Genomic DNA, 26,735 nt, shown 5'->3' with positions numbered 1-26,735 from the left:
CGAAAAAAACAAATTGCTAACATAATTACTGCAGTTGAATTGGCTACAATGGGAAATCATAGTAGTCACAAACCACAGTTGGGTTACCTGCTAGTTTACTCCCTTCCACTGGCATACTGTTATGTTCAGCTCATAACTTTTCTTTCTCTATCTGTCATCTGGTGGTCAAAGCAAGACTGAAAACAGTCTGGAAAACCTCTCCCTCTTTCTCTGCCATTCTCACTCTCTTTCTTCTCTCTCTCCAGTTAATGTCACCTCTCCCAGTTCTTAATGACACCTACCACCTACCCTCTTTCCATTTAAGTATCCTCCCCGACTGGGCACCGGATGTCCATGGACGTAGAAAACTCGTTGAAATTTGGTCGGACCGCCTTGGCCAGACCAAATCTGAACCACTCATAGATGTATATGTTTCACATGTTTGTACAGTAGAGAACAGTAAAGAAAAGTACAGCACAGCAGTGTAGCGAACACTATAGTACAGAAATGTACTGTACTGAAGATATCTACTTCACTGTGCTGTACTGTGATGTACAAACTTGTGAAACATAGACGTCTATGATTGGTTCAGATTTGGTCTGGTGTGGACCTGGCCTTATTTGGGGGCAGGCTCTTTTGGCATACATTTTAAAATGAAAAATCTGAGTCTGTGCCCTTTATTGTGGAATTGCCCAGTAACACACCGGGCTTAGGGGCTCAAGTGAACTCTACATTGACCCAAGTTGCCATGGCGGCAGGTTGTGTAGCATTTACAATTTGAAGACAGGAGGGTGGGATTGTGTTAACGACCTTCCCTTTTCTATTCTTGACCCCAGGCCTTCCCGGGAACTAGGGACCACTAAGCTATGAAGCTCTTTCCTTCCAGACCTTCCCTGCTCTCCTTCTCCAGTTACTGTCACTTCATGAGCCTTACCCACGGCTGCTCTCACAACCATCATCTCTGCCCAGCCTGGTACTAACGGAGTGGCTCAGACTCACTTCAACACAAAGAAGAAAAAAAAGAGAGCGCGAGAGAAGAGAAGAAAACCCTCCGCAGCTGCCATCCAGACACACATGGTGCATAGCTGCCATTCCCCAGGCTCCCTCCATCCCCGCGGCCTGACCTCTAGCTAGCTCCTCGCACCCATCACACAGCCTAGTTCACGGCCTGCCCAAGGGATATAAATAGGCTACATCAATCCAGTGTTTGGAGCCTGCTCTTGTGTTGCCTTTTTTTTCCAGGGCACACACGCCCGGTGGGGGTCACACCCATTTGTATTCGGCCTTCCCACTGCCTGGATCAGTGGAAGCTAGTGGTGGGACCGAAGAGGGAGAGTCGAGGCCGAGACCATGGAGGTCAATATGGAGTACTGTCTGGCCCAGGTGGTGCAGAAAGACCTGGGGAGGAAGGTGCAGGTGGGACAGGAGCTCATAGATTACATCCTGGATAAGGATAGGTCCCAGGATCTGGAGCAAGACCAGACAGGTCTGGACAGGATGGTGGACAGCATCGCTACCACCTGGGTCAACTGTTCCAACTTCAAGGTAAGAGGGGTGAATATGCAGTCAGATAGCAGCTAGATAGCTGAGAGGCATAGATATATAAAGGGCTTCATGAGAGTAGTTAGCTACTTGTTCTAATATTTCTACATTTATCTTTTTTTTTATTTGTGTGTATTGTTTTGTACTGTTGGAGCTAGGAACATAAGCATTTCGTTACACCCGCGATAACATCTGCAAAATATGTGTAAGCGACCAATATTTATTTTATTTTATTTACATGTCATCAATGGTTAATGCAAAAAAGAAATCCAATTACTGAAACGTAAAGATGCAATATGTAACTTTTTCGGTGACCCCACAAAATTAAAATAGAAATGTGAGTTATAGAGCTGCCATTCTCATTGAAAGCAAGTCTGAAGCGGAAGAGCTGTTCTATGTGCAATATTTCTATGCTTCAGGTTTTTAAATTGATTCTTTGCTTCTTTTACTTTCTGTTTTGTACAACAGCTTAAAATACAATATTTTTGATTATGGAAAATATATTTCACAATGATTTAGATGGTACAATGATTCTCTTCATTATACTTGCTTGTTTTGTCACATAAAGTGAAATTAGGCAAACTTGATTAGAATTTTAGCAACCAGGAAATGGCAGAGCGATTTCTGCATAGTGCATCTTTAAGTTGATCTCAGATCGATTGTCTGCGTGACCAAGTTAACCTCTGCTTTGATTTAAAAAAAGTTATGACCATGCTTTTGAAATTCCATTTTTCAATTGAAATGTTTCAATCCATATGATGGAAATCCGTCGCAGTGACTGAGAACTTTAACTCTTCCATCATTCTTAAAAGTAGATATCAAAGCCACTCTGGAGATATATTGAGAGTGGTGAATGGGGATAGTGTTGTCAAGAGATGAAGAATATGGCCAGACTGTCCAATATCCTTTTGGGGATTTGTCCTCTGGCTATTGTTGGGTTGGTAGACAGAGTAAACTAATGGCATTGATCTTGTGTTGGCATTCAAACATGTTGGTTTTCAGAGGTCAGAGGAAGTTTTCAATTTCATCTGTGTTATTCAGTAGATAAACAACATAATCACGCTTTTCAGATACGAATACAAAACATTTTTTTGGGGGAAAGACACACTTGTTGTCTTTAAGCTCCAGATAGTTGGACTTGTGATGAATATGTATTGTGCTCTGAGAACCATAATGTTAGTGACATTAATGCTGATTTGAGGAAGCATCTTCGATAGGTGCCCTCATTAAAGGGATACTTCAGAATTTTGGCAGTGAACTCATGGGTACCATTTTTTTGTCTCTGCATGCAGTTTGAAGGAAGTTGCTAACTAGCATTAGCACAATTGCTATGCAGTGTTAGCGCAATGACCGGAAGTATATGGTAACTGCTAGCATTCTAGTAGAGGCCATAGACTTCCAGTCATTGCGCTAGCGCTAGTTAGCATTGGCTCTCAAAACTACCTCTAACTTCCCTCATACTGGATGCAGAGACATACAAATGGGACCCATGAGTTCATCTGACTCTGGGAAAGTAAATTGCTAAAATTCCAAAGTATCCCTTGAAGTTTAATGACATGAATCAACAAACCTGATTAAAACATTATTGTATTATGTGGCTGAGCTGACCCATAAGATATCCGTTCCAAAGCAGATCTTTACAGGGATACCAGTTCAAATTCTTTCCTCCTTACTAAGCATGTTTTATAGAGCATTAACTGGCCTATGTAATGTGCCTGAGACAAGCAGAAGAACTCCACTGAACAGAATGGCAATGAGTCCTTTCTTCCATCTACAAGGATCACTTTACCTGAATCCTGCTCAATGCTTTCACACTGACCTTACACCTTAACATAAACTTCATTGTTTTATAAAAAGAAATAGCTAAAATATTCATGTAAAATTTGAAGATTGTTAATAATTTGGAATTCTTCCTGGGGCATAAAGGCCTATGACTTACAGTATCTAGCCCAATTTTGAGGACATATGTCCGATATGTCAGTGCTTCTATTCTATCCCATCTTTCTGTGTGGATATTTCCTTGCATTGTTTACGAAGCTGGTGATTTATTGTTGTGATACGCAGCTTATTGTATGCTGGTACCTTTTGAGATATCTATCTAGACAAAACCATACTTTCCCTGGCCTACATAGTTTAAAGTGGGTCTCAGACTTCTGTCCGCCCTGTTTTCCCTCCTTGCAGTCCCTGTGTTTAGCTGCCTTTGCCCCGGGGCTCAGGCCCTCTGAGCTGGTAAACTAAGGCTAAGTGCTCCAGGCTCTTCCCTTCGCCTACTGTTTCTGGCACAGCTAGGAAGATGGTCATTAGGGCTGTGGCACATTATCAGTCGGTGGGCTATCTTACACCCAACACATGGAATTTGACTGTGGTCATGACTTGTGACTGCTGGTGTGACGGTAATACGGTCACCATTACAGCCCTAATTAGGACCTAGGTGTTGTGTTGGTACAGAGAGCTAGAGAGACAGACAGAGAGAGAGGCTTTAGGCCTAATTTGAGCTGGCCTGATTACTGCTCAGCTGAAGGGGCTCCATGTGGGTTATGTGATGACATAGTGAGAGGGGTTCAGGGATGGGGCTCCACAGGGCCGAAGAGGGTTGTCTTCACTTTTTGCTTGCAGCCCAGACTCTCCACAATCTCATTTGTACCAATAGGCTTCTGACCTGGATCCTTCAGTGATGACACTAGTGCTCCGTTACAGGTCAAAGGGCTATGGTTCCAAAAGTCTTCCTCCTTTTCGCCACATCATTGTTTTTGTAAAATGTAGTATGTTTCTGTGTGCTTCTAAAAGCTTAATGTTGGTCGCTGGTTAAATCAGGGTCAAAGGTCAGATGGGGCAGTTGGACCATTGACAGGAAAATTCTCCTCTGTCTACATTGTCTGGTAGTGTAATGATTCTCTGCTGTGACTCTGAACGGCAGGCCAGGCAGTGCCTAGACCTTGGAGCGGAGCGTGCCTGGACGCAGACTGCGGCTGATGGGCTGAGTAATGTGGAAAGTATTTGGGGAGAGAGACAGTGTGTGGGGAGGGGACCACAGCTTTTCACTTTGAACACATTGACTGTGGTCTTCGTGGATTGTGATCCTCCTTGAAACCTTGAACTAGGACTGTATCTGGTTCCGTCATCACTACAGGTCTGTTGATTGTCTTCATTGAATGGCAAGAGATCATATGTAATGGAATGAACAAGTGGTACTATAGGCATACCCATTCCCCAACGGAACAATAGTGAATCTCTCCTCCTACTATTCTACATATAGGCCTGCCAACATAGTAACTGTCACTGCTCTACCTAAGCTGGTAATGGAGTGACGTGTGTGGAATTACTGTAGTAGTATTACTGTAGTATTACAGTAGTCTTTAATCCTTCATTTGGCAGACTATCCCATTAAGACTTACAGAGAGGACAGGGTGAGGGATAACAACATAGTACCATGTCTGTCCCCTCAGCTCACAGTGAACTTCATCTTGATTCATACATATGCAATGAGGACATATAGTCTAACAACCGAGGAAGAGCTGTGATCAGTTTGGTAGTAGTTGACATTTCCTTTCTTAGTGTTTTTTCTGCTGCAGTCTCCTCCATACAAGGGTGTGTCTGTATTGACTCAGCAGCCTTGCCTCACTTCAACATCCCTAATGTTAATTCATGTTTTATCTTTCCCTTTCAAGATGATACAGTACAGTTGAAGTCGGATGTTTACATACATCTTAGCCAAATACATTTAAACTCATTTTTTTCCCTCACAATTCCTGACATTTAATCCTAGTAAAAATTCCCCGTCTTAGGTCAGTTAGGATCACCACTTTATTTTAAGAATGTGAAATGTCAGAATAATAGTAGAGAGAATAATTGATTTCAGCTTTTATTTCTTTCATCATATTCCCAGTGGGTCAGAAGTTTATATACAGTGCCTTGCGAAAGTATTCGGCCCCCTTGAACTTTGCGACCTTTTGCCACATTTCAGGCTTCAAACATAAAGATATAAAACTGTATTTTTTTGTGAAGATTCAACAACAAGTGGGACACAATCATGAAGTGGAACGACATTTATTGGATATTTCAAACTTTTTTAACAATTCAAAAACTGAAAAATTGGGCGTGCAAATTTTTTTTTTTTTTTTTTCAGTTTCTAAAGCCATGACATAATTTTCTGGAATTTTCCAAGCTGTTGAAAGGCATAGTCAACTTAGTGTATGTAAACTTCTGACCCACTGGAATTGTGAGTAAGTCAAATAATCTGTCTGTAAACAATTGTTGGAAGTAGATGTCCTAACCGACTTGCCAAAACTATAGTTTGTTAACAATAAATGTGTGGAGTGGTTGAAAAACTAGTTTTAATGACTCCAACCTAAGTGTATGTAAACTTCCGACTTCAACTGTATCTAGACATGGGTTCCAATATGATACAGGAACGTGAACAATGTGAACAACAGCATGAGATGAGATATTAAAAAGCACATTTTTTCACTCAGACCCATGGCAAAAAGTGTAGAATTGCAGGAAATTAGCCTGAAAACTGTAATATTTTCTCATAGCCTCATGATCAAATGTGTAGAATATTTTCAACACAATGTGAAGCAATGCATGAAGTTAGCTTTTAATAAAAGATATACGGTCGTCCGGCCGTGTAGTTAACAATAACTTAGAAAATTACATAGGTTGTCATTCAACTAATAAAGCCTAATACCACGCAAGCCATTTTATCATTTAAATATGCTGAAGGTGCCGTGCAGATGTGCAAGATCAGGAACAGGCCGCTTAACTCGTGTTGGTCAGCGTGTGAAGCTGGGTACAGTCCACAGTTTGCCTAGGCTACTGATATTGCCTAGGTCAATGACTGTCAACACAGTTACCTGCAGTTCGCCACTGAACGAGAGGACACATCAGTTGAACCGGTGATTTCGTAACGTTTGTATCTATTTTCTGAACGATGCATGCTACATTTGGATTGGTTTGGTGTCCGCGGTCCGATGCACTTGTATCTTACGCTTGTATTGGTACCTGATTCAGATGTTTATTGGTGAGTTGTTACTTCCCTAATTACCATGTAATTGTATACCTAATGATAGTATAGTGATAGAGGTGTGTCTCTCTGCTGTTGATAAAGAGCAATCATCCAAGGGAACAGTATTACACTGTCATTATTCCAGCTAATCCTGAGGCTTATTCAGACAGATTACACTGTGTCTGTTGTCTGTCCACTGTGGCCTGTCACAACATAGGCCTGTTTGCGGTACTGCGTGTTTATATTTGGCGTGCTGGCTCTGCTCTCCTGCTTGTCTGGCGCTGCAGTATTTCATTCCAAACTAAGGATCACGTCTTCTTCAGCAATCATCAACTGACCCTGCTAAGGATATTCTGCCCTGCTGCACTCCATCAAAACACACTAATAATCTCCTCTACCAATCCCCACCAAACTCCTGTAGCCCTGTTTTATATCGCCTTTGTTACCCAAAGCAGCAGCTGACCTCTCACGCAGATTCAATAGTTCAGGAAAAAATTCTGAAGCTTAGCAAAAAATAAATCTATGCAGGATAGGGCTACTGTCTGTGTTACTTCTCTCAGCCATCAATCTGCCACTCACACAATATAGCACACTGCAGTCCAGGGAAACCAGGTGAGCTGAGCGGTCTCTCTGACCAAATCAATGACCTCACAGAATCAGCTGTTTGATGAGGCTTGAAGAAATCAGTCAGACAACACTGCCTAAATGTCTCCACTCAGCCTCCCTACCTCTCATACCCTCCCCATGCCTCAGTGGAGGGTTCAGCCTGCCAATCTTTCTCTCCGTCTCAAATCTCTCTCACTCTCCTTCTCTGTCCCAGTCTTTCTCCCTCTCTGTCTGGTTCAGAAACACCTCAGCAGGAAGCCTGTCTCTCTCTGGATTTGGGCTGAAGTGTTGTCTGTGAGTCAGTCTACACCGAGGCATAGAGCCCTGTGATACTGAGCTATACGAAATGCCTGCATGGGAAGCCTATGGGCCCTGGTCAAAAGTAGTGCAATATATAAGGAATATGGTGCCATTTGTGACAAAGACCCTGGGTGTTTCTCAATATGCATACTACCGTGCTCCACATGCTCATGCTCTGAGTACGACATTCTCTTGAGTACGCTCTTGTGAGGACGAGAGTGTGGAGAATGCATAAAACTTTACATTTGAGAAGCACTCGCTCTCCCTCTACTATATTACCTCACGCTTCACCTCCTCATTCACTGAACGTTTTTCCAGCCAGGACAATGGCAACAATAGACGAAACAAGATATACACAAAGCAAACGTTTTACTTCATTACTATCAGCTAGCTATATGTGAAACGTAATAATGTAGCTAGCCAGATAGTTTAACAGGCAAACATGACCTAAAACTAATATTATGCAAGATAGATGCCAATTATTTGTGGGTAGCTACCTAACAGTTCTTTGTGGCTATCTGACTAGCTAACAGTATTAGCTAGCCAGTTATCCGTATTGACTTATTGCGGGCTTGCGATCTTCAGTACGTAGCAGGTAAACATGCCAAAATTAACACAGGATGTATTTATTAACATCAAGATATAATATTGTAGTCAGGCAACATATGAATGAGATGTGAAAAGGCAACATTCCATTCTGAAGTCAGTGTATTTTCTCTCGCTTCAGCTCAAATAATGGCCACCTTTGATTTTAAGAAATGTTGCTTAATTCTTTACATGGCTGCTTCATATTTCTTTGTGAGTGTAATGTTTACTGTAAACATTTTTTGTTTTATTTCACTTTTGTTAATGATCTATTTCACCTGCTTTGGCAATGTAAACATATGTTTCCCATGCCAATAAAGCCCTTAAATTTAATTGAAACTTGAATTGAGAAAGAGAGGCTGGCTTGCAAGCTGGTGTATTCCTGTCCTCTAATTGGTGTAGTCCTGTGTGTCCTCGCTGTCTCTCTGTCCTCGGAGGATGATGACCATTGGCCAGAAGAAGAGGACAGTGGACGAGACAATGTAGCCATGATAGTGACTGGCTGTTATATTGCACTGCCAGACTTTGCCTTGTTGCTGTACTGACAAATGATATACAGTATTCACAGTAAAAGTCAGGGTTAGCAAATAGCCTAACTTAGTCTTGTGTTCCCTGTGGCTACATTTAAAGATGTATTAGCATGAAGTTGTCACTCCAAAGAGGCCTCCTAAATCATACAGACCTAGGGAAAACTCTTTACTTGGCACTGGTCCAAAAAACCCTCAAACCATATTCTACCAACTAGTTCCTCAATATGTTCTGCTAATCGTGCACTGCTGCCTGTCCAATGCAGCTTCAAACCATATTCTATATTCTACCAACTTTCTCAGTCAGTATGTTCTGTAGTGCTACTGTTAAACCCAGCTCTGCTACTTACAGTTGAAGTCGGAAGTTTACATATACTTAGGTTGGTGTCATTAACTTGTTTTTCAACCACTCCACAAATGTATTGTTAACAAACTATAGTTTTGTCAAGTCGGTTATAACATCTACTTTGTGCATGACAAGTAGTTTTTCCAACAATTATTTACAGACCGTTTCACTTATAATTCACTGTACCACAATTTCAAATTATGTGGCTATATTGAAGCAACATCTCAAGACATCAGTCAGGAAGTTCAAGCTTGGTTGCAAATGGTTCTTCCAAATGGACAATGACCCCAATCATACTTCCAAAGGACAACAAAGTCAAGGTATTGGAGTGGCCATTACAAAGCCCTGACCTCAATCCCATAGATCATTTTTGGGAAGAACTGAAAAAGCGGGTGCGAGCAAGGAGGCCTACAAACCTGACTCAGTTACACCAGCTCTGTCAGGAGGAATTGGCCAAAATTCACCCAACTTATTGTGGGAAGCTTGTGGAAGGCTACTCGAAATGTTTGACCCAAGTTAAACACTTTAAAGGCAATGCTACCGGATACTAATTGAGTGTATGTAAACTTCTGACCCACTGGGAATGTGATGAAAGAAATAAAATCTGAAATAAATAATTATCTCCACTATTATTCTGACATTTCACATTCTTAAAATAAAGTGGTGATCCTAACTGACCTAAGACAGGGAATTCTTACTAGGATTAAATGTCAGGAATTGTGAAATACTGAGTTTAAATGTATTTGGCTAAGGTGTATGTAAACTTCTGACTTCAAGTGCATGTTGTCTGTGTGTTCTTTTGTGATGATGGATGGCATGTGATTTGTCATGGAAAGCTGCTCCTTCGTTTAGCTCTGTTGCAGTGGGTCATAGTCCCGCATGGCTTGAGGTGGTGAGAGGCAAGGAGATGAACATGTCCCTGGTTTGAGTGATGGGAGCAGCACAAGTCCAGTAGGCCCCTAAGCCTTTACTAATGCCCAGGTCTTACTTGACCTTGTATGATATGTACTAGAGGTCGACCGATTATGATTTTTCAACGCCGATACCGATTAAATCGGCCGATTTTAATTTTATTTTTTAACATTTAATTTTTACATTTTTAAAAACATTTGTAATAATGACAATTACAACAATACTGAATGAACACTTATGTTAACTTAATATAATACATCAATAAAATCAATTTAGCCTCAAATAATGAAATGTTCAATTTGTTGTAAATAATGCAAAAACAAAGTGTTGGAGAAGAAGGTAAAAGTGCAATATGTGCCATGTAAGAAAGCTAACGTTTAAGTTCCTTGCTCAGAACATGAGAACATATGAAAGCTTGTGGTTCGTTTTAACATGAGTCTTCAATATTCCCAGGTAAGAAGTTTTAGGTTGTAGTTATTATAGGAATTCTAGGACTATTTCTCTCTATACCATTTGTATTTCATATACCTTTGACTATTAGGATGTTCTTATAGGAACTTTAGTATTGCCAGTGTAACAGTATAGCTTCCGTCCCTCTCCTCGCTCCTACCTGGGCTTGAACCAGGAACACAACGACAACAGCCACCCTTGAAGCAGCGTTACCCATCGCTCCACAAAAGCCGTGGCCCTTGCAGAGCAAGGGGAACAACTACTCCAACTACTCCAGTCTCAGAGCGAGTGACGTTTGAAACACTATTAGCGCGCACCCCGCTAACTAGTTAGCCATTTCACATCACATCGTTACACCAGCCTAATCTCGGGAGTTAATAGGCTTGAAGTCATAAACAGCTGAGCTGCTGGCAAAACGCACGAAAGTGCTGTTTGAATGAATGCTTATGAGCCTGCTGGTGCCTACCATCGCTCAGTGAGACTGCTCTATCAAATAACATAACACATAGAAATGCGAGCCTTCGGTCATTAATATGGTCGAATCCAGAAACCATCACCTCGAAAACAAGACGTTATTCTTTCAGTGAAATACGGAACCGTTCCGTATTTTATCTAACGGTTGGCATCCATAAGTCTAAATATTCCTGTTACATTGCACAACCGTCAATGTTATGTCATAATCACGTAAAATTCTGGCGAATTAGTTCGAAATGAGCCAGTCTGCCCAAACAGTTGCATATACCCTGACTCTGCGTGCAATGAACGCAAGAGAAGTGACACAATTTCACCTGGTTAATATTGCCTGCTAACCTGGATTTCTTTTAGCAAAATATGCAGGTTTAAAAATGTATACTTCTGTGTATTGATTTTAAGAAAGGCATCGATGTTTATGGTTAGGTACACATTGGAGCAAAGACAGTCCTTTTCCGCAAATGCGCACCGCATCGATTATATGCAACATAGGACACGCTAGATAAAATAGTAATATCATCAACCATGTGTAGTTATAACTAGTGATTAGGATTGATTAAGTTTAATGCTAGCTAGCAACTTACCTTTGCTTCTTACTGCATTCGCATAACAGGCGGGCTCCTCGTGAGGCAGGTGGTTAGAACGTTGGACTAGTTAACCATAAGGTTGCAAGATTGAATCCCTGCGCTGACAAGGTAAAAATCTGTCGTTCTGCTGCTGAACAAGGCAATTAACCCACCGTTCCTCGGCCGTCATTGAAAATAAGAATGTGTTCTTAACTGATTTGCCTAGTTAAATAAAGAAGAAATAAAGGTTCAAAATGACTGATTTCTGATTATGAAAACTTGAAATCGGCCCTAATTATTCGTCCATTCCGATTAATCGGTCGACCTCTAATATGTACTGTACAGAGCAACACAGACCGTTGTGTGGCTTACACTGTAATATGATGCGCTCTGTGCAACAGCAAGCCAGGCATTTCCTTCTTGGAAACCTGACTGACTGACTGACTGATTACCTGACTGACTGGATGACTACCCGATTGATTACTTGACTGACTGGATGACTACCTGACTGACTGACTGGATGACTACCTGACTGAGTGACTGTTGAAGTTGGCTAAACTCTTGGGTTATTCATCTAGCATACTGTGGTACAGGGACAGACAGGACTAAGGTTCAGCTCTGAAACCCCTCTGGGGACATGTCATCCCACTTAGGAGGACTTTGTGCTTGTAGAATCAAGACAAACAGGAGCTTGTGTTAAATGTTAATCCAAAAAGATGTGCTTGTTATGTTTTGACTAGAAAGTAGGGGGGGGCTCCTGTCCTTCATGTGCCTCCAGAGGGCAAGCACACACTGTCTGCCTGTCTGTCTGTGTCACTTCCAAGATCTGAGCCAAGGCTCTATCAGAAGACTGCCATCCACCCCCATCTCCTCTTGTGAGGTACCTCTTAATCCTGTCTGAGGCTAGCCTCACTATTGCAGTCAGTGTATTACCCTCTTTGTCCTTCTGCATCATATTTAGTTTCATATTGTCCTTGTTCTCTGAACAGAAATTATTGATCATAGTAGGATCTTGTTGCAGCGTGTTTGTGTGTGTCTGCATCCATGATCATGTGTGAGTGTGCTTTTATCCTCCGGGCCTGTTGGTGTGCTGTGCAGCAGTGTTAGTGGAGGTGCTGCTGTGGTAGCAGTGTTTCAGGCGGCACCCAGGTTGGCAGCAGGATGTGGAGTTCCAGTGTGAACACAGCCAGGTTGGCAGCAGGATGTGGAGTTCCAGTGAGAACACAGCCAGGCTGGCAGCAGGATGTGGAGTTCCAGTGAGAACACAGCCAGGCTGGCAGCAGGATGTGGAGTTCCAGTGAGAACACAGCCAGGTTGGCAGCAGGATGTGGAGTTCCAGTGAGAACACAGCCATGCTGGCAGCAGGATGTGGAGTTCCAGCGAGAACACAGCCAGGTTGGCAGCAGGATGTGGAGTTCCAGTGAGAACACAGCCAGGTTGGCAGCAGGATGTGGAGTTCCAGTGAGAACACAGCCAGGCTGGCAGCAGGATGTGGAGTTCCAGTGAGAACACAGCCAGGTTGGAAGCAGGATGTGGAGTTCCAGCGGGAACACAGCCAGGCTGGCAGCAGGATGTGGAGTTCCAGCGAGAACACAGCCAGGTTGACAGCAGGATGTGGAGTTCCAGCGAGAACACAGCCATGCTGGCAGCAGGATGTGGAGTTCCAGCGAGAACACAGCCAGGTTGGCAGCAGGATGTGGAGTTCCAGCGAGAACACAGCCAGGCTGGCAGCAGGATGTGGAGTTCCAGCGAGAACACAGCCAGGCTGGCAGCAGGATGTGGAGTTCCAGCGAGAACACAGCCAGGTTGGCAGCAGGATGTGGAGTTCCAGCGAGAACACAGCCAGGTTGGCAGCAGGATGTGGAGTTCCAGCGAGAACACAGCCAGGCTGGCAGCAGGATAGCGCCATGATGGTGGGGATGATGCAGAGGGAGGAGGAGGATGGGAGAGGAGGAGGAAGGGGTGGGGGGGAATAGGGCTAGAGACTGGCTTAATGAACCTGCTAGTGAGACACTAGAGAGTTTGTGTGTGGCTCCTCTTCTTGGCAGCATGCCAGCTCTCTTTCTCTCTCCCTCTTTTACTGCACTCTATCTTCCGTCTCTCTCTCTTCCCCCTCTAACCCTGTCAAGTCATCAGCTAGGCTAAACATAACCCAGAGTCATCAGCTAGGCTAAACATAACCCAGGGTCATCAGCTAGGCTAAACATGACCCAGAGTCATCAGCTAGGCTAAACATAACCCAGAGTCATCAGCTAGGCTAAACATAACCCAGAGTCATCAGCTAGGCTAAACATAACCCAGAGTCATCAGCTAGGCTAAACATAACCCAGAGTCATCAGCTAGGCTAAACATAACCCAGAGTCATCAGCTAGGCTAAACATAACCCAGAGTCATCAGCTAGGCTAAACATAACCCAGAGTCATCAGCTAGGCTAAACATAACCCAGAGTCATCAGCTAGGCTAAACATAACCCAGAGTCATCAGCTAGGCTAAACATAACCCAGAGTCATCAGCTAGGCTAAACATAACCCAGAGTCATCAGCAAGGCTAAACATAACCCAGAGTCATCAGCAAGGCTAAACATAACCCAGAGTCATCAGCTAGGCTAAACATAACCCAGAGTCATCAGCTAGGCTAAACATAACCCAGAGTCATCAGCTAGGCTAAACATAACCCAGAGTCATCAGCTAGGCTAAACATAACCCAGAGTCATCAGCTAGGCTAAACATAACCCAGAGTCATCAGCTAGGCTAAACATAACCCAGAGTCATCAGCAAGGCTAAACATAACCCAGAGTCAACATAACCCAGAGTCATCAGCTAGGCTAAACATAACCCAGAGTCATCAGCTAGGCTAAACACAACCCAGAGTCATCAGCTAGGCTAAACATAACCCAGAGTCATCAGCTAGGCTAAACATAACCCAGAGTCATCAGCTAGGCTAAACATAACCCAGAGTCATCAGCTAGGCTAAACATAACCCAGAGTCATCAGCTAGGCTAAACATAACCCAGAGTCATCAGCTAGGCTAAACATAACCCAGAGTCATCAGCTAGGCTAAACATAACCCAGAGTCATCAGCTAAACATAACCCAGGCTAAACATAACCCAGAGTCATCAGCTAGGCTAAACATAACCCAGAGTCATCAGCTAGGCTAAACATAACCCAGAGTCATCAGTCTAGGCTAAACATAACCCAGAGTCATCAGCTAGGCTAAACATAACCCAGAGTCATCAGCTAGGCTAAACATAACCCAGAGTCATCAGCTAGGCTAAACATAAACCCAGAGTCATCAGCTAGGCTAAACACAACCCAGAGTCATCAGCTAGGCTAAACACAACCCAGAGTCATCAGCTAGGCTAAACATAACCCAGAGTCATCAGCTAGGCTAAACACAACCCAGAGTCATCAGCTAGGCTAAACACAACCCAGAGTCATCAGCTAGGCTAAACACAACCCAGAGTCATCAGCTATAACCCAGAGTCATCAGCTAAACACAACCCAGAGTCATCAGCTAGGCTAAACACAACCCAGAGTCATCAGCTAGGCTAAACATAACCCAGAGTCATCAGTCATCAGGCTAAACACAACCCAGAGTCATCAGCTAGGCTAAACACAACCCAGAGTCATCAGCTAGGCTAAACACAACCCAGAGTCATCAGCTAGGCTAAACACAACCCAGAGTCATCAGCTAGGCTAAACACAACCCAGAGTCATCAGCTAGGCTAAACACAACCCAGAGTCATCAGCTAGGCTAAACACAACCCAGAGTCATCAGCTAGGCTAAACACAACCCAGAGTCATCAGCTAGGCTAAACACAACCCAGAGTCATCAGCTAGGCTAAACACAACCCAGAGTCATCAGCAAGGCTAAACATAACCCAGAGTCATCAGCAAGGCTAAACACAACCCAGAGTCATCAGCAAGGCTAAACACAACCCAGAGTCATCAGCTAGGCTAAACACAACCCAGAGTCATCAGCTAGGCTAAACACAACCCAGAGTCATCAGTCATCAGCTAGGCTAAACACAACCCAGAGTCATCAGCTAGGCTAAACACAACCCAGAGTCATCAGCTAGGCTAAACACAACCCAGAGTCATCAGCTAGGCTAAACACAACCCAGAGTCATCAGCTAGGCTAAACACAACCCAGAGTCATCAGCTAGGCTAAACACAACCCAGAGTCATCAGCTAGGCTAAACACAACCCAGAGTCATCAGCTAGGCTAAACACAACCCAGAGTCATCAGCTAGGCTAAACATAACCCAGAGTCATCAGCTAGGCTAAACACAACCCAGAGTCATCAGCTAGGCTAAACATAACCCAGAGTCATCAGCTAGGCTAAACACAACCCAGAGTCATCAGCTAGGCTAAACACAACCCAGAGTCATCAGCTAGGCTAAACACAACCCAGAGTCATCAGCTAGGCTAAACACAACCCAGAGTCATCAGCTAGGCTAAACACAACCCAGAGTCATCAGCTAGGCTAAACACAACCCAGAGTCATCAGCTAGGCTAAACACAACCCAGAGTCATCAGCTAGGCTAAACACAACCCAGAGTCATCAGCTAGGCTAAACACAACCCAGAGTCATCAGCTAGGCTAAACACAACCCAGAGTCATCAGCTAGGCTAAACACAACCCAGAGTCATCAGCTAGGCTAAACACAACCCAGAGTCATCAGCTAGGCTAAACACAACCCAGAGTCATCAGCTAGGCTAAACACAACCCAGAGTCATCAGCTAGGCTAAACACAACCCAGAGTCATCAGCTAAACATAAGGCTAAACACAACCCAGAGTCATCAGCTAGGCTAAACACAACCCAGAGTCATCAGCTAGGCTAAACATAACCCAGAGTCATCAGCTAGGCTAAACATAACCCAGAGTCATCAGCTAGGCTAAACATAACCCAGAGTCATCAGCTAGGCTAAACATAACCCAGAGTCATCAGCTAGGCTAAACATAACCCAGAGTCATCAGCTAGGCTAAACATAACCCAGAGTCATCAGCTAGGCTAAACATAACAGAGTCATCAGAGTAAACATAACCCAGAGTCATCTAGGCTAAACATAACCCAGAGTCATCAGCTAGGCTAAACATAACCCAGAGTCATCAGCTAGGCTAAACATAACCCAGAGTCATCAGCAAGGCTAAACATAACCCAGAGTCATCAGCTAGGCTAAACATAACCCAGAGTCATCAGCTAGGCTAAACATAACCCAGAGTCATCAGCTAGGCTAAACATAACCCAGAGTCATCAGCTAGGCTAAACATAACCCAGAGTCATCAGCTAGGCTAAACATAACCCAGAGTCATCAGCTAGGCTAAACATAACCCAGAGTCATCAGCAAGGCTAAACATAACCCAGAGTCATCAGCTAGGCTAAACACAAGCCAGAGTCATCAGCTAGGCTAAACACAAGCCAGAGTCATCAGCTAGGCTAAACACAAGCCAGAGTCATCAGCTAGGCTAAACACAACCCAGAGTCATCAGCTAGGCTAAACATAACCCAGAGTCATCAGCTAGGCTAAACATAACCCAGAGTCATCAGCTAGGCTAAACATAACCCAGAGTCATCAGCTAGGCTAAACATAACCCAGAGTCATCAGCTAGGCTAAACACAACCCAGAGTCATCAGAGTCATCAGCTAGGCTAAACACAACCCAGAGTCATCAGCTAGGCTAAACACAACCCAGAGTCATCAGCTAGGCTAAACACAACCCAGAGTCATCAGCTAGGCTAAACACAACCCAGAGTCATCAGCTAGGCTAAACACAACCCAGAGTCATCAGCTAGGCTAAACACAACCCAGAGTCATCAGCTAGGCTAAACACAACCCAGAGTCATCAGCTAGGCTAAACACAACCCAGAGTCATCAGCTAGGCTAAACACAACCCAGAGTCATCAGCTAGGCTAAACATAACCCAGAGTCATCAGCTAGGCTAAACATAACCCAGAGTCATCAGCTAGGCTAAACATAACCCAGAGTCATCAGCTAGGCTAAACATAACCCAGAGTCATCAGCTAGGCTAAACATAACCCAGAGTCATCAGCTAGGCTAAACATAACCCAGAGTCATCAGCTAGGCTAAACATAACCCAGAGTCATCAGCTAGGCTAAACATAACCCAGAGTCATCAGCTAGGCTAAACATAACCCAGAGTCATCAGCTAGGCTAAACATAACCCAGAGTCTTGACACACTCTTTGATGTCTGAGTATCCCTGCTGTTGTCTTCTCTCTGTGTTGTGTTGTCTCTCTGCTTTGTCTCTCTGCCACTCCCCTTTGTTTACTGTTAGTTTTAATCTGTGCTGGTACTTCATCTGAGGGGTAGCCTATTTGCTGAGTTAGGTGGCATAATTCACATCTCAATCCCAGGCATGTTCCTTATCCATTGTATTTTGCGGTATTCAGTGGCTTTGTCAAGGCATTGTGCTGGAGGGAAAAATAACCAATTTTGAAAAGTAACATTTTGCAAACAAATATTCAATGTTACCGCTCTAAAAATTCAAAACCTAATTCCTGCATTATCAACCAATAATTATCAGGCACCAGCAGGCGAATATGGGATCTCTGTGGCAACCAGACAAAAGAGATTGGAAAGGCATTCACTTACCCTGCCAAACCCTCAGACTGGCTGTGTGAAGGTAGCCTACATCTACAGTAGTCCCTCCCTGCTCATTACTCTGTCCTGCCCTCAGACTGGCTGTGTGAAGGTAGCCTACATCTACAGTAGTCCCTCCCTGCTCATTACTCTGTCCTGCCCTCAGACTGGCTGTGTGAAGGTAGCTTACATCTACAGTAGTCCCTCCCTGCTCATTACTCTGTCCTGCCCTCAGACTGGCTGTGTGAAGGTAGCCTACATCTACAGTAGTCCCTCCCTGCTCATTACTCTGTCCTGCCCTCAGACTGGCTGTGTGAAGGTAGCTTACATCTACAGTAGTCCCTCCCTGCTCATTACTCTGTCCTGCCCTCAGACTGGCTGTGTGAAGGTAGCCTACATCTACAGTAGTCCCTCCCTGCTCATTACACTGTCCTGCCCTCAGACTGGCTGTGTGAAGGTAGCTTACATCTACAGTAGTCCCTCCCTGCTCATTACTCTGTCCTGCCCTCAGACTGGCTGTGTGAAGGTAGCTTACATCTACAGTAGTCCCTCCCTGCTCATTACTCTGTCCTGCCCTCAGACTGGCTGTGTGAAGGTAGCCTACATCTACAGTAGTCCCTCCCTGCTCATTACTCTGTCCTGCCCTCAGACTGGCTGTGTGAAGGTAGCCTACATCTACAGTAGTCCCTCCCTGCTCATTACTCTGTCCTGCCCTCAGACTGGCTGTGTGAAGGTAGCTTACATCTACAGTAGTCCCTCCCTGCTCATTACTCTGTCCTGCCCTCAGACTGGCTGTGTGAAGGTAGCCTACGTATATAGTTGTCCCTCCGTGCTGATTACGACCCATTCAAAGAGGATTGAGGAACATTTAATCCTATTATTCATCAGACCCTTTAGCTATAAGTTTGGTTTCCTGGGAGATCTATTAATCAATAGAGAAATGATCTCATCAAGTCTTTTTGACTCATTAAAAAATGTGATTGCTGAATCTGGGAGTGAGTGATGTGATAGTGATCGGAAACAGTTGAAGTTCCAGTGTGTTTGTGTTTTGAGTCCGTGAGCTCTCTGACTCTACTGTCTGTAGCCTACTTGTGTGGTCTCTCTTTCCACTGTTGATCAGAGAGAGAATGGTTCGGAACATATTGTAGTTTTGTGGTCACAGTTCGGTTTGGGTACAGCGGAAAAATGAAATGCCATTCACACTGTTCAGCATTCACAATGTTCCTTGCATTGTCTGCTGTTACCAGATTGTTATGTTGGGCCTCTGAAGTTTAAACTCTGATGCTACGTTTGTAACCATGTGGGAGGTGGGAATTTACCAGTCGTAAATGCCAGTTGTAAATGCCAGTTGGATGCGTTCATGTGAATTGAACGTAAATTGGCAAATGGGCAACAAGCTGTGCCCAACCATAAACTAAAAGTACACCTATCATTCTTGTAAACAAATTCTAGATTTCCAAAACCACATTAATAGATTCGCTTTTTATAAATGCTGTTTTGATGTTGAATTTACCTGCCCGAAAATGCTGTTAAAGAGGCAATTTCCTTAGTGGGTGGAGTCAGAGGTCACTGTGGAAGAACTGGGTGCTCAGGATGATAAACTAGTTTCCCACTAGTAATTACTAGGGCTGTGATGTAGTGCTGTATGTAAAATAAAGACATTTGAGTTCGGGTGACAACCTAATTGTCACGTTCTGACCTTTATTTCCTTTGTTTGTCATTATTTAGTATGGTCAGGGCGTGAGTTGGGGTGGGCAGTCTATGTTTGTTTTTCTATGATTTTGGGATTTCTATGTTTCGGCTTAGTATGGTTCTCAATCAGAGGCAGGTGTCATTAGTTGTCTCTGATTGAGAATCATACTTAGGTATCCTGGGTTTCACTGTTGGTTTGTGGGTGTTTGTTTCCGTGTCTGTGTTTGTTCACCACACGGTACTGTTTTCGGTTTCGATTATTCACGTTACATTTATTATTTTAGTGTTCAGTTTGTCTTTAAAATAAACATCATGAACACTTACCATGCCATGCATCTTGGTCCGATCCATACCACACCTCCTCTTCAGACGAAGAAGAGGAAAACCATTACACTAATGATGTTTGTTTCCAACATTAGGGCTGTTTTCCTAAAGAAGTTAAATCTGTTTTGTGTTTCGTTTCCTTGCCACGATACTAATGAGGATTGCGATACTGGTTTCGTCCCAGTCCTAGTATTTACCAGTTTGAGGGCCGTTCAAGTAGAATTTTCCTAGTCGTATGTGATAAATTCTCACTTCCCACTTGGTTACGAACGCACCATGACAGCCTCCTTCAGTGCCAGATGCGCACTTGTGATGTTCATAAAGGGGGTGTGTCTGTAGCGTGGTACATCTTCCACTCCCGGTTAATGTGATGGGCTGTCACTGTTAAGTAGGCACAACAAAAGGTGCATTGGCGAATTCAATGAAAACTTTGGCTTGCTTACATAGAGCCGGTACTACCAGTTTCCTGAAATGGATGCAAGAGGGAAGTTTGTAAAGTGGTGTGAGTACTTTCATGAGGTGCTGAACCCACTATTCTCAACCACCGAGAATGGACGCATAAACCAAGAACTGTAAAAAACATAAACATAGATTCCAAGAGCGATAGGTAGGCTATTTGGCCTGGTCAGAATCTGCTGCCAAGGGCTGCTTGAATGCAGAGGGGAGACTATATTGTGTTGTTTCTTTGCAATTCCGTCTTGCTCTAGTATACTCAAATCAAACTTTATTTGTCACATGCAGCGAATACAACAAGAGACTTTACTGTGAAATGCTTAATTACAGGCCCTTAACCAAAAGTGCTATTCAAGAAGAAGAAAATATTTACAAAGTAGACTAAAATAAAAAGTAACACAATAAGAATAACAATAACGAGGCTATATACAGGGGGCACCGGTACCGAGTCAGTGTGTGGAAGTACATGCTAGTTGAGGTAATCTGTACATGTAGGTTGGGGTGAAGTGACTATGCAAAGGTAACAAACAAACACCGAGTAGCAGCAGTGTACAAGGGGGGGGTCACTGTAAATTGTCCGGTGGTGATTTTCTGAATTATTCAGCAGTCTTATGGCTTGGGGGTAGAAGCTGTTGAGGAGCCTTTTGGTCCTAGACTTGGCGCTCCAGTACCGGTTGCCGTGCGGTAGCAGAGAAAACAGTCTATAACTTGGGTGATGTAACAGCTTTCTTCCGCTGAAGGATAGGAAGACCAAAATGCTGCGTGGTTAGAGTTCAACATGTTTAATAAAGACCATACACAAGAACACAATACAAAACAACAAATGTGAAAACTGAAACAGTCCTATCTGGTGCAATGACACAGACAGAAGACAACCACCCACAAAGTACCCACAGAATATGGCTGCCTAAATATGGTTCCCAATCAGAGACAACGATAGACAGCTGCCTCTAATTGAGAACCAATCTAGGCAACCATAGACATACAAACTACCTAGAAAGGAAACAGCCCCATAAACATACAAAAAACCCTAGACCAGACAAAACACATAAATCCCCCATGTCACACCCTGACCTAACCAAAATAATAAAGAAAACAAAGATAACTAAGGCCAAGGCGTGACAGGTGACTGGTGTCTCTGATAATTTTATGTGCTTTCCTCTGATACCGCCTATTATATAGGTCCTGGATGGCAGGAAGCTTGGCCCCAGTGATGTACTGGGCCGTTCACACTACCCTCTGTAGCACCTTACGGTCAGATGCCGAGCAGTTACCATACCAGGCAGTGATCCAACCGGTCAGAATGCTCTGGATGTTGCAGCTGTAGAACCTTTTGAGGATCTGGGGACCCATGCCAAATCTTTTCAGTCTCCTGAGGGGGAAAGGTATTGTCGTGCCCTCTTCATGACTGTCTTGGTATGTTTGGACCATGATAGTTCATTGGTGATGTGGACACCAAGGAATTTGAAACTCTCGACCCGCTCCACTAATGGTGGCCTGTTTGGCCCGCCTTTTCCTGTAGTCCACGATCAGCTCCTTAGTCTTGCACACATTGAGGGAGCAGTTTCTGTCCTGGCACCACACTGCCAGTTCTCTGACCTCCTCTCTATAGGCCATCTCATCGTTGTCGCAGATCAGGCCTACCACTGTTGTGTCGTCAGCAAACTTGATGATGGTGTTGGAGTCGTGTTTGGCCACGCAGTCGTGGGTGAACAGGGAATACAGTAGGAGACTAAGTACGCACCCCTGAGGGGCCCCAGTGTTAAGGATCAGCGCGGCAGACGGGTTGTTGCCTACTCTACCTACTTGGGGATGGCCCGTCAGGAAGTCCAGGATCCAGTTGCAGAGGGAGGTGTTTAGTCCCATGTTCCTTAGCTTAGTGGTGAGCTTTGTGGGCACTACGGTGTTGAACGTTGAGCTGTAGTCAATTAACAATATTCTCACATAGGTGTTCCTTTTGTCCCGGTGAGAAAGGGCAGTGTGGAGTGCGATTGAAATGGCGTCATCTGTGGACCTGTTGGGGCGGTATGCGAATTGGAGTGGGTCTAGGGTGTCCTGGAGGATACTGTTGATGGACTATGGTGGTCTGCTTGAAACATGTAGGTATTACAGACTTGGTCAGGGAGAGGTTGAACATGTCAGTGAAGACACTTGGTCCGCACATGCTTTGAGTACACGTCCTGGTAATCCGTCTGGCCCAGCGGCTTTGTGAATGTTGACCTATGTGTAATGGTTTTGTTCACATCGGCTACCGAGAGCATTATCACACAGTAATCCAGAACAGATGGTGCCCTGGTGCATGCTTCAGTGTTGCTTGCCTCAAAGAGAGCCTAAAAGGCATTTAGCTCGTCTGGTAGGCTTGTGTCACTGGGCAGCTCATGTCTGGGTTTCACGTTCTTAAAATAAAGTTGGAGTCTTCAAAATAAATTTCTTGTGGTGATCCTAACTGACCTAAGACAGGGAATTTTTACAATGATTAAATGTCAGGAATTGTGAAAAACTGAGTTTAAATGTATTTGGCTAAGGTGTATGTAAACTTCCGACTTCAACTGTATTTACAGCCACTGTGGGGAGGACGTCATCGATGCACATTTTGATGAAGCTGATGACTGAGGTGGTATACTCCTCAATGCCATTGGATGAATCCCAGAACATATTCCAGTCTGTGCTAGTAAAACATTCCTGGAGTGTAGCATCTGCGTCATCTGACCACTTCCGTATTGAGCGAGTCACTGGTACTTCCTGCTTTAGATTTTGCTTGTAAGCAGGAATCCGGAGGATAGAAGTAGGGTCAGATTTGCCAAATGGAGGGCGGGGAGAGCGAGGGATTCCCCTTGGAATAGCCTAAATTTGTTTTCACACTCATGTTTACTCATGAGGCATAGGCCTACTATGCAGCGTACGCATAGCCTATAGGCCTATTGTTTTTATTTTGTATATTTATTTTTCATGTATTCATTTGGATTCACAGTGTGGACCGAACCCAGGTCCCTGTACCGAACGGTTTGGTACGAATACATGTACTGTTCCACCTCATTTTTTAAAACAACATTTCCTTGAGAGTGGCACCTTTTTAATCACAGACTCCAGTCATCTAAGTCATAGACTGTTCTCTCTGCTACCGCATGGCAAGCAGTACCAGAGCGCCAAGTCTTGGTCCGAAAGGCTCCTTAACAGCTTCTACCCCCAAGCCATAAGACTGTTGAACAATTAATAAAATGGCCAACCGGACTATTTACATTGACCCCTCCCCCGCACATTGACTCGGTAGTGGTACCCCCTGTATATAGCCTCATTATTGTTATTTAATTGTTACTTTTTTAATTTGTATTTTAGTTTATTTAGTAAATATTTTCTTAACTCTATTTCTTGAAATGCATTGTTAAGGGCTTGTAAGTAAGCATTTCATGTTTTATTTGGCTCATGTGACAAATACCATTTTATTTGAAGATATTTTGTTATAAGCAGAGCGCATTGGAGTAGGATTCTATTTCAATGACAAGCATGACCCAGGCCCATACTCTACACAGAGCAGTGCACCATAACCAATCAGAGCTGCATTAGGCCTATATGCAAATAGCCATTGCCATATATGGATCTGTGCCATTCACATTGAACTGGACTGTGTTTACAGCATGAGTGTTCGAGTAGATGCCTTGTTTTGAAATCAAAGTGAGAGCTGCATGTAGCCACCTGTGCACATTTGTTCATATTATTTGCTAGTTAGTGAGTTGTTAGCCCAGTGATGGCACATTTCTAGTCAGCAATGGGAGAGTGGTTGCTTCCTACAAGCGCACAAAATGTGTTAATTTCTAGCCATCTTTGAAAAGCAAGTCATATGTCTTATATATATATATATATATATGTGGTCCTTCTGTAGCTCAGTTGGTAGAGCATGGCGCTTGTAACGCCACGGTAGTGGGTTCGATTCCCGTGACCACCCATACGTAGAATGTATGCACACATGACTGTAAGTCGCTTTGGATAAAAGTGTCTGCTAAATGGCATATATATATGTCTTAACGTTTCAAGCGCAGGTGTTCCGCTAGCGACCCACCTCAACATCCGGTGAAATTGCAGAGCGTGAAATTCAAATTACAGAAATATAAATATTTAACAATCATGAAAATAAAAGTCTTATACATCAAAATAAAGCTTATCTTCTTGTTAATCCAGCCGCTGTGTCAGATTTCAAAAAGGCTTTATGGCGAAAGCACACCATGCGATTATCTGAGGACAGTGCCCCGCATACAAAAGCATGAAAGACATATTTCAACCAGACCCGGCCAGGCCCCTGTGGAAAGTCAGAAACAGCGATATAATAAATGCCTTACGTTTGGAGTGCCAACAGAAGAAGATCTTCAAAAGGTCCCAGCTACATCACAAATGGTCCTTTTTGTTCGATAATGTCCTTCTTTATATCCCCAAAAGTTCATTCAATAATCCACCGGTTTCCCTCCTTCAAAATGCATAAAAAATGTATCCCAAACGTCCAAACAAGTCAAACAACGTTTATAATCAAACCCTAATACGTAAATAAACGATCAAATTTAAGACAGAGAATCATTATTGTCTTTGGGAACCACCTAGAAAAACTACAAATTTTAGCTAATTTTTCCAAAAACAAGCCTGAAACTCTTTCGAAAGACAGTTGGCATCTAGCCCTAGGAAATGCAATCTGGGAGGTTTTGGCCTCATAATAAACATGAAAGCCATTGGAAACAGTGGTAGGCTGTAGGCTGAATTTTTTTTGTTGGTAGGGGGGTGGTTTGTCCTCTGGGTTTCGCCTTCCATATCAGTTCTGTTATACTCACAGACATTATTTTAACAGTTTTAGAAACTTGAGTGTTTTCTATCCAAATCTATCAATTATATGCATATCCTAGCTTCCGGGCCTGAGTAACAGGCAGTTTACTTTGGGCACACTTTTCATCCGGACATCAAAATACATTTTGAGATGGTCTTGAATATGCTGTCTTATTCTCTGTAATAACTCAACATTTTCAGTCACATCCTTGTCTGAACGACAAGTGGATTAACCAGTTAATGTAAAGCTCTGCATGTTTTTTTTCAAATGTCTCATGGATTGTAGGCCTATATTGAACAACACACATTGACTGCTACTGTAGGCTGAATGATAGAACAGATATTTCCATGTTTAAATGTTATGGGATGTATTTTCTTCCATTTGTTTTTGATGATAGACCACTCTGGTAGCGCTAGATTAGGATCAAATAGCCACAGTAGCCTACTCCGCCACTGTTAAAACTGTAATTTATAGCGGGTACAGCCTGAGTATTCACAATAAACGCATGCTGGAAGTTACACAGAATTTTCACAATGTTCATGTTTGTACTCAGCACACCTGAAATTTGCTCAGTGCCAAAAAACATTTGAAGTAACATTGATCCCAAGGCATAGTTATTTAGTCTTGGTGACATTGAGGTCAAGGAAGCTATTGTTAAATCAAGGCAGTAGAGTAGCTTAAAATGCATTTGCCCTTCAGGCAAGCAACCAGGGCCTTTGAGAGTGAGGTCGCTGTTTTTGTATGCCATTTCATTGATGTATATTGAGAACAGGAGAGGTGACATGACACAACTTGCTAGCTACCTGTCAAACAACCTGTCTAGCATACCGTCCATAGTACCGCAGTAGACTGTCATAACTCAGCACAGCTGAAGATGCTCCTTGACCATCTAATAGCATTTTATTCCGCTCTATCAGACTTCTAATCTCTGAGACTGTACAATACCATCCCTGTTTATAAGAGAAATGTACCGTACTGTCTCCAGTTTAAAACATTTATTTATGAAGTCCTCTTTGCCTCGTTTTTGGCACTAGCCTAGATCCTGGCCTACCAGCTCTATTTCTGGAGAGTTTAACAATAATTTAGAAGTTGAGAACAGTTTGTACTCTAAATCCGAAGCGAATTGCAGGATATCTGTGGCCTGAGAGAGGGGCCTAGCTTGAGACCCTGAGGGGCTAATCAGATGAGCATCAGTAGGCCTCTTCTCTTCTAAACAACAGTCTCCTGTGTGTAGGCCCCTGTGGAGCAGAGAACCACAGCGCTCTTATGTAATGGGCCCTATCTAAAGGCATAACAACTAATCTCCTAGCGGTCTTTCCATCTTTGTTTGTTTCTTCTCAGTGTTGAACAGCAGTTCCAGTTGAGGGAACTGTAAACCTTGTTGTTTCGCTGTAACCCAGCGTCTGCAAAATCTCCACTCAACTCAATTAGGCTGTACAAGCATAACTTGATTACAACCGTAGTGCACAATTTATCATGCATGAGTCATGGCATGGCTATGGTGTCGTCCGAGGGAGGCTCTATATCAAAGGGTTTAGGTCATCGGTGTTCAAGCTCTCTCTGCCGT

At 43.5% G+C, this 26,735-nt stretch overlaps 1 protein-coding gene across 13 annotated transcripts in view; it reads left to right on the top strand.

Annotated features, from left to right (window-relative positions):
- The window catches only part of LOC118386337 (CLIP-associating protein 1-like), a 121,468-nt gene that overhangs the window by 2,074 nt on the left and 92,659 nt on the right, over positions 1 to 26,735 (top strand). For all 13 annotated transcript variants that reach the window (XM_052522717.1, XM_052522707.1, XM_052522716.1 and 10 more), the window contains exon 2: positions 816 to 1,524. In XM_052522717.1, the coding sequence (XP_052378677.1) occupies positions 1,330 to 1,524 (195 nt within the window). In that variant the 5' untranslated portion in view covers positions 816 to 1,329. The remainder of the gene's footprint in view (positions 1 to 815; positions 1,525 to 26,735) is intronic.

Source organism: Oncorhynchus keta, chromosome 7 (genome assembly GCF_023373465.1).
Source record: "Oncorhynchus keta strain PuntledgeMale-10-30-2019 chromosome 7, Oket_V2, whole genome shotgun sequence".
Lineage (NCBI taxonomy): Eukaryota > Metazoa > Chordata > Actinopteri > Salmoniformes > Salmonidae > Oncorhynchus > Oncorhynchus keta.
The sequence above is the reverse complement of the archived record's forward strand: the minus strand, read 5'-3'. Positions and strand labels throughout refer to the sequence as shown.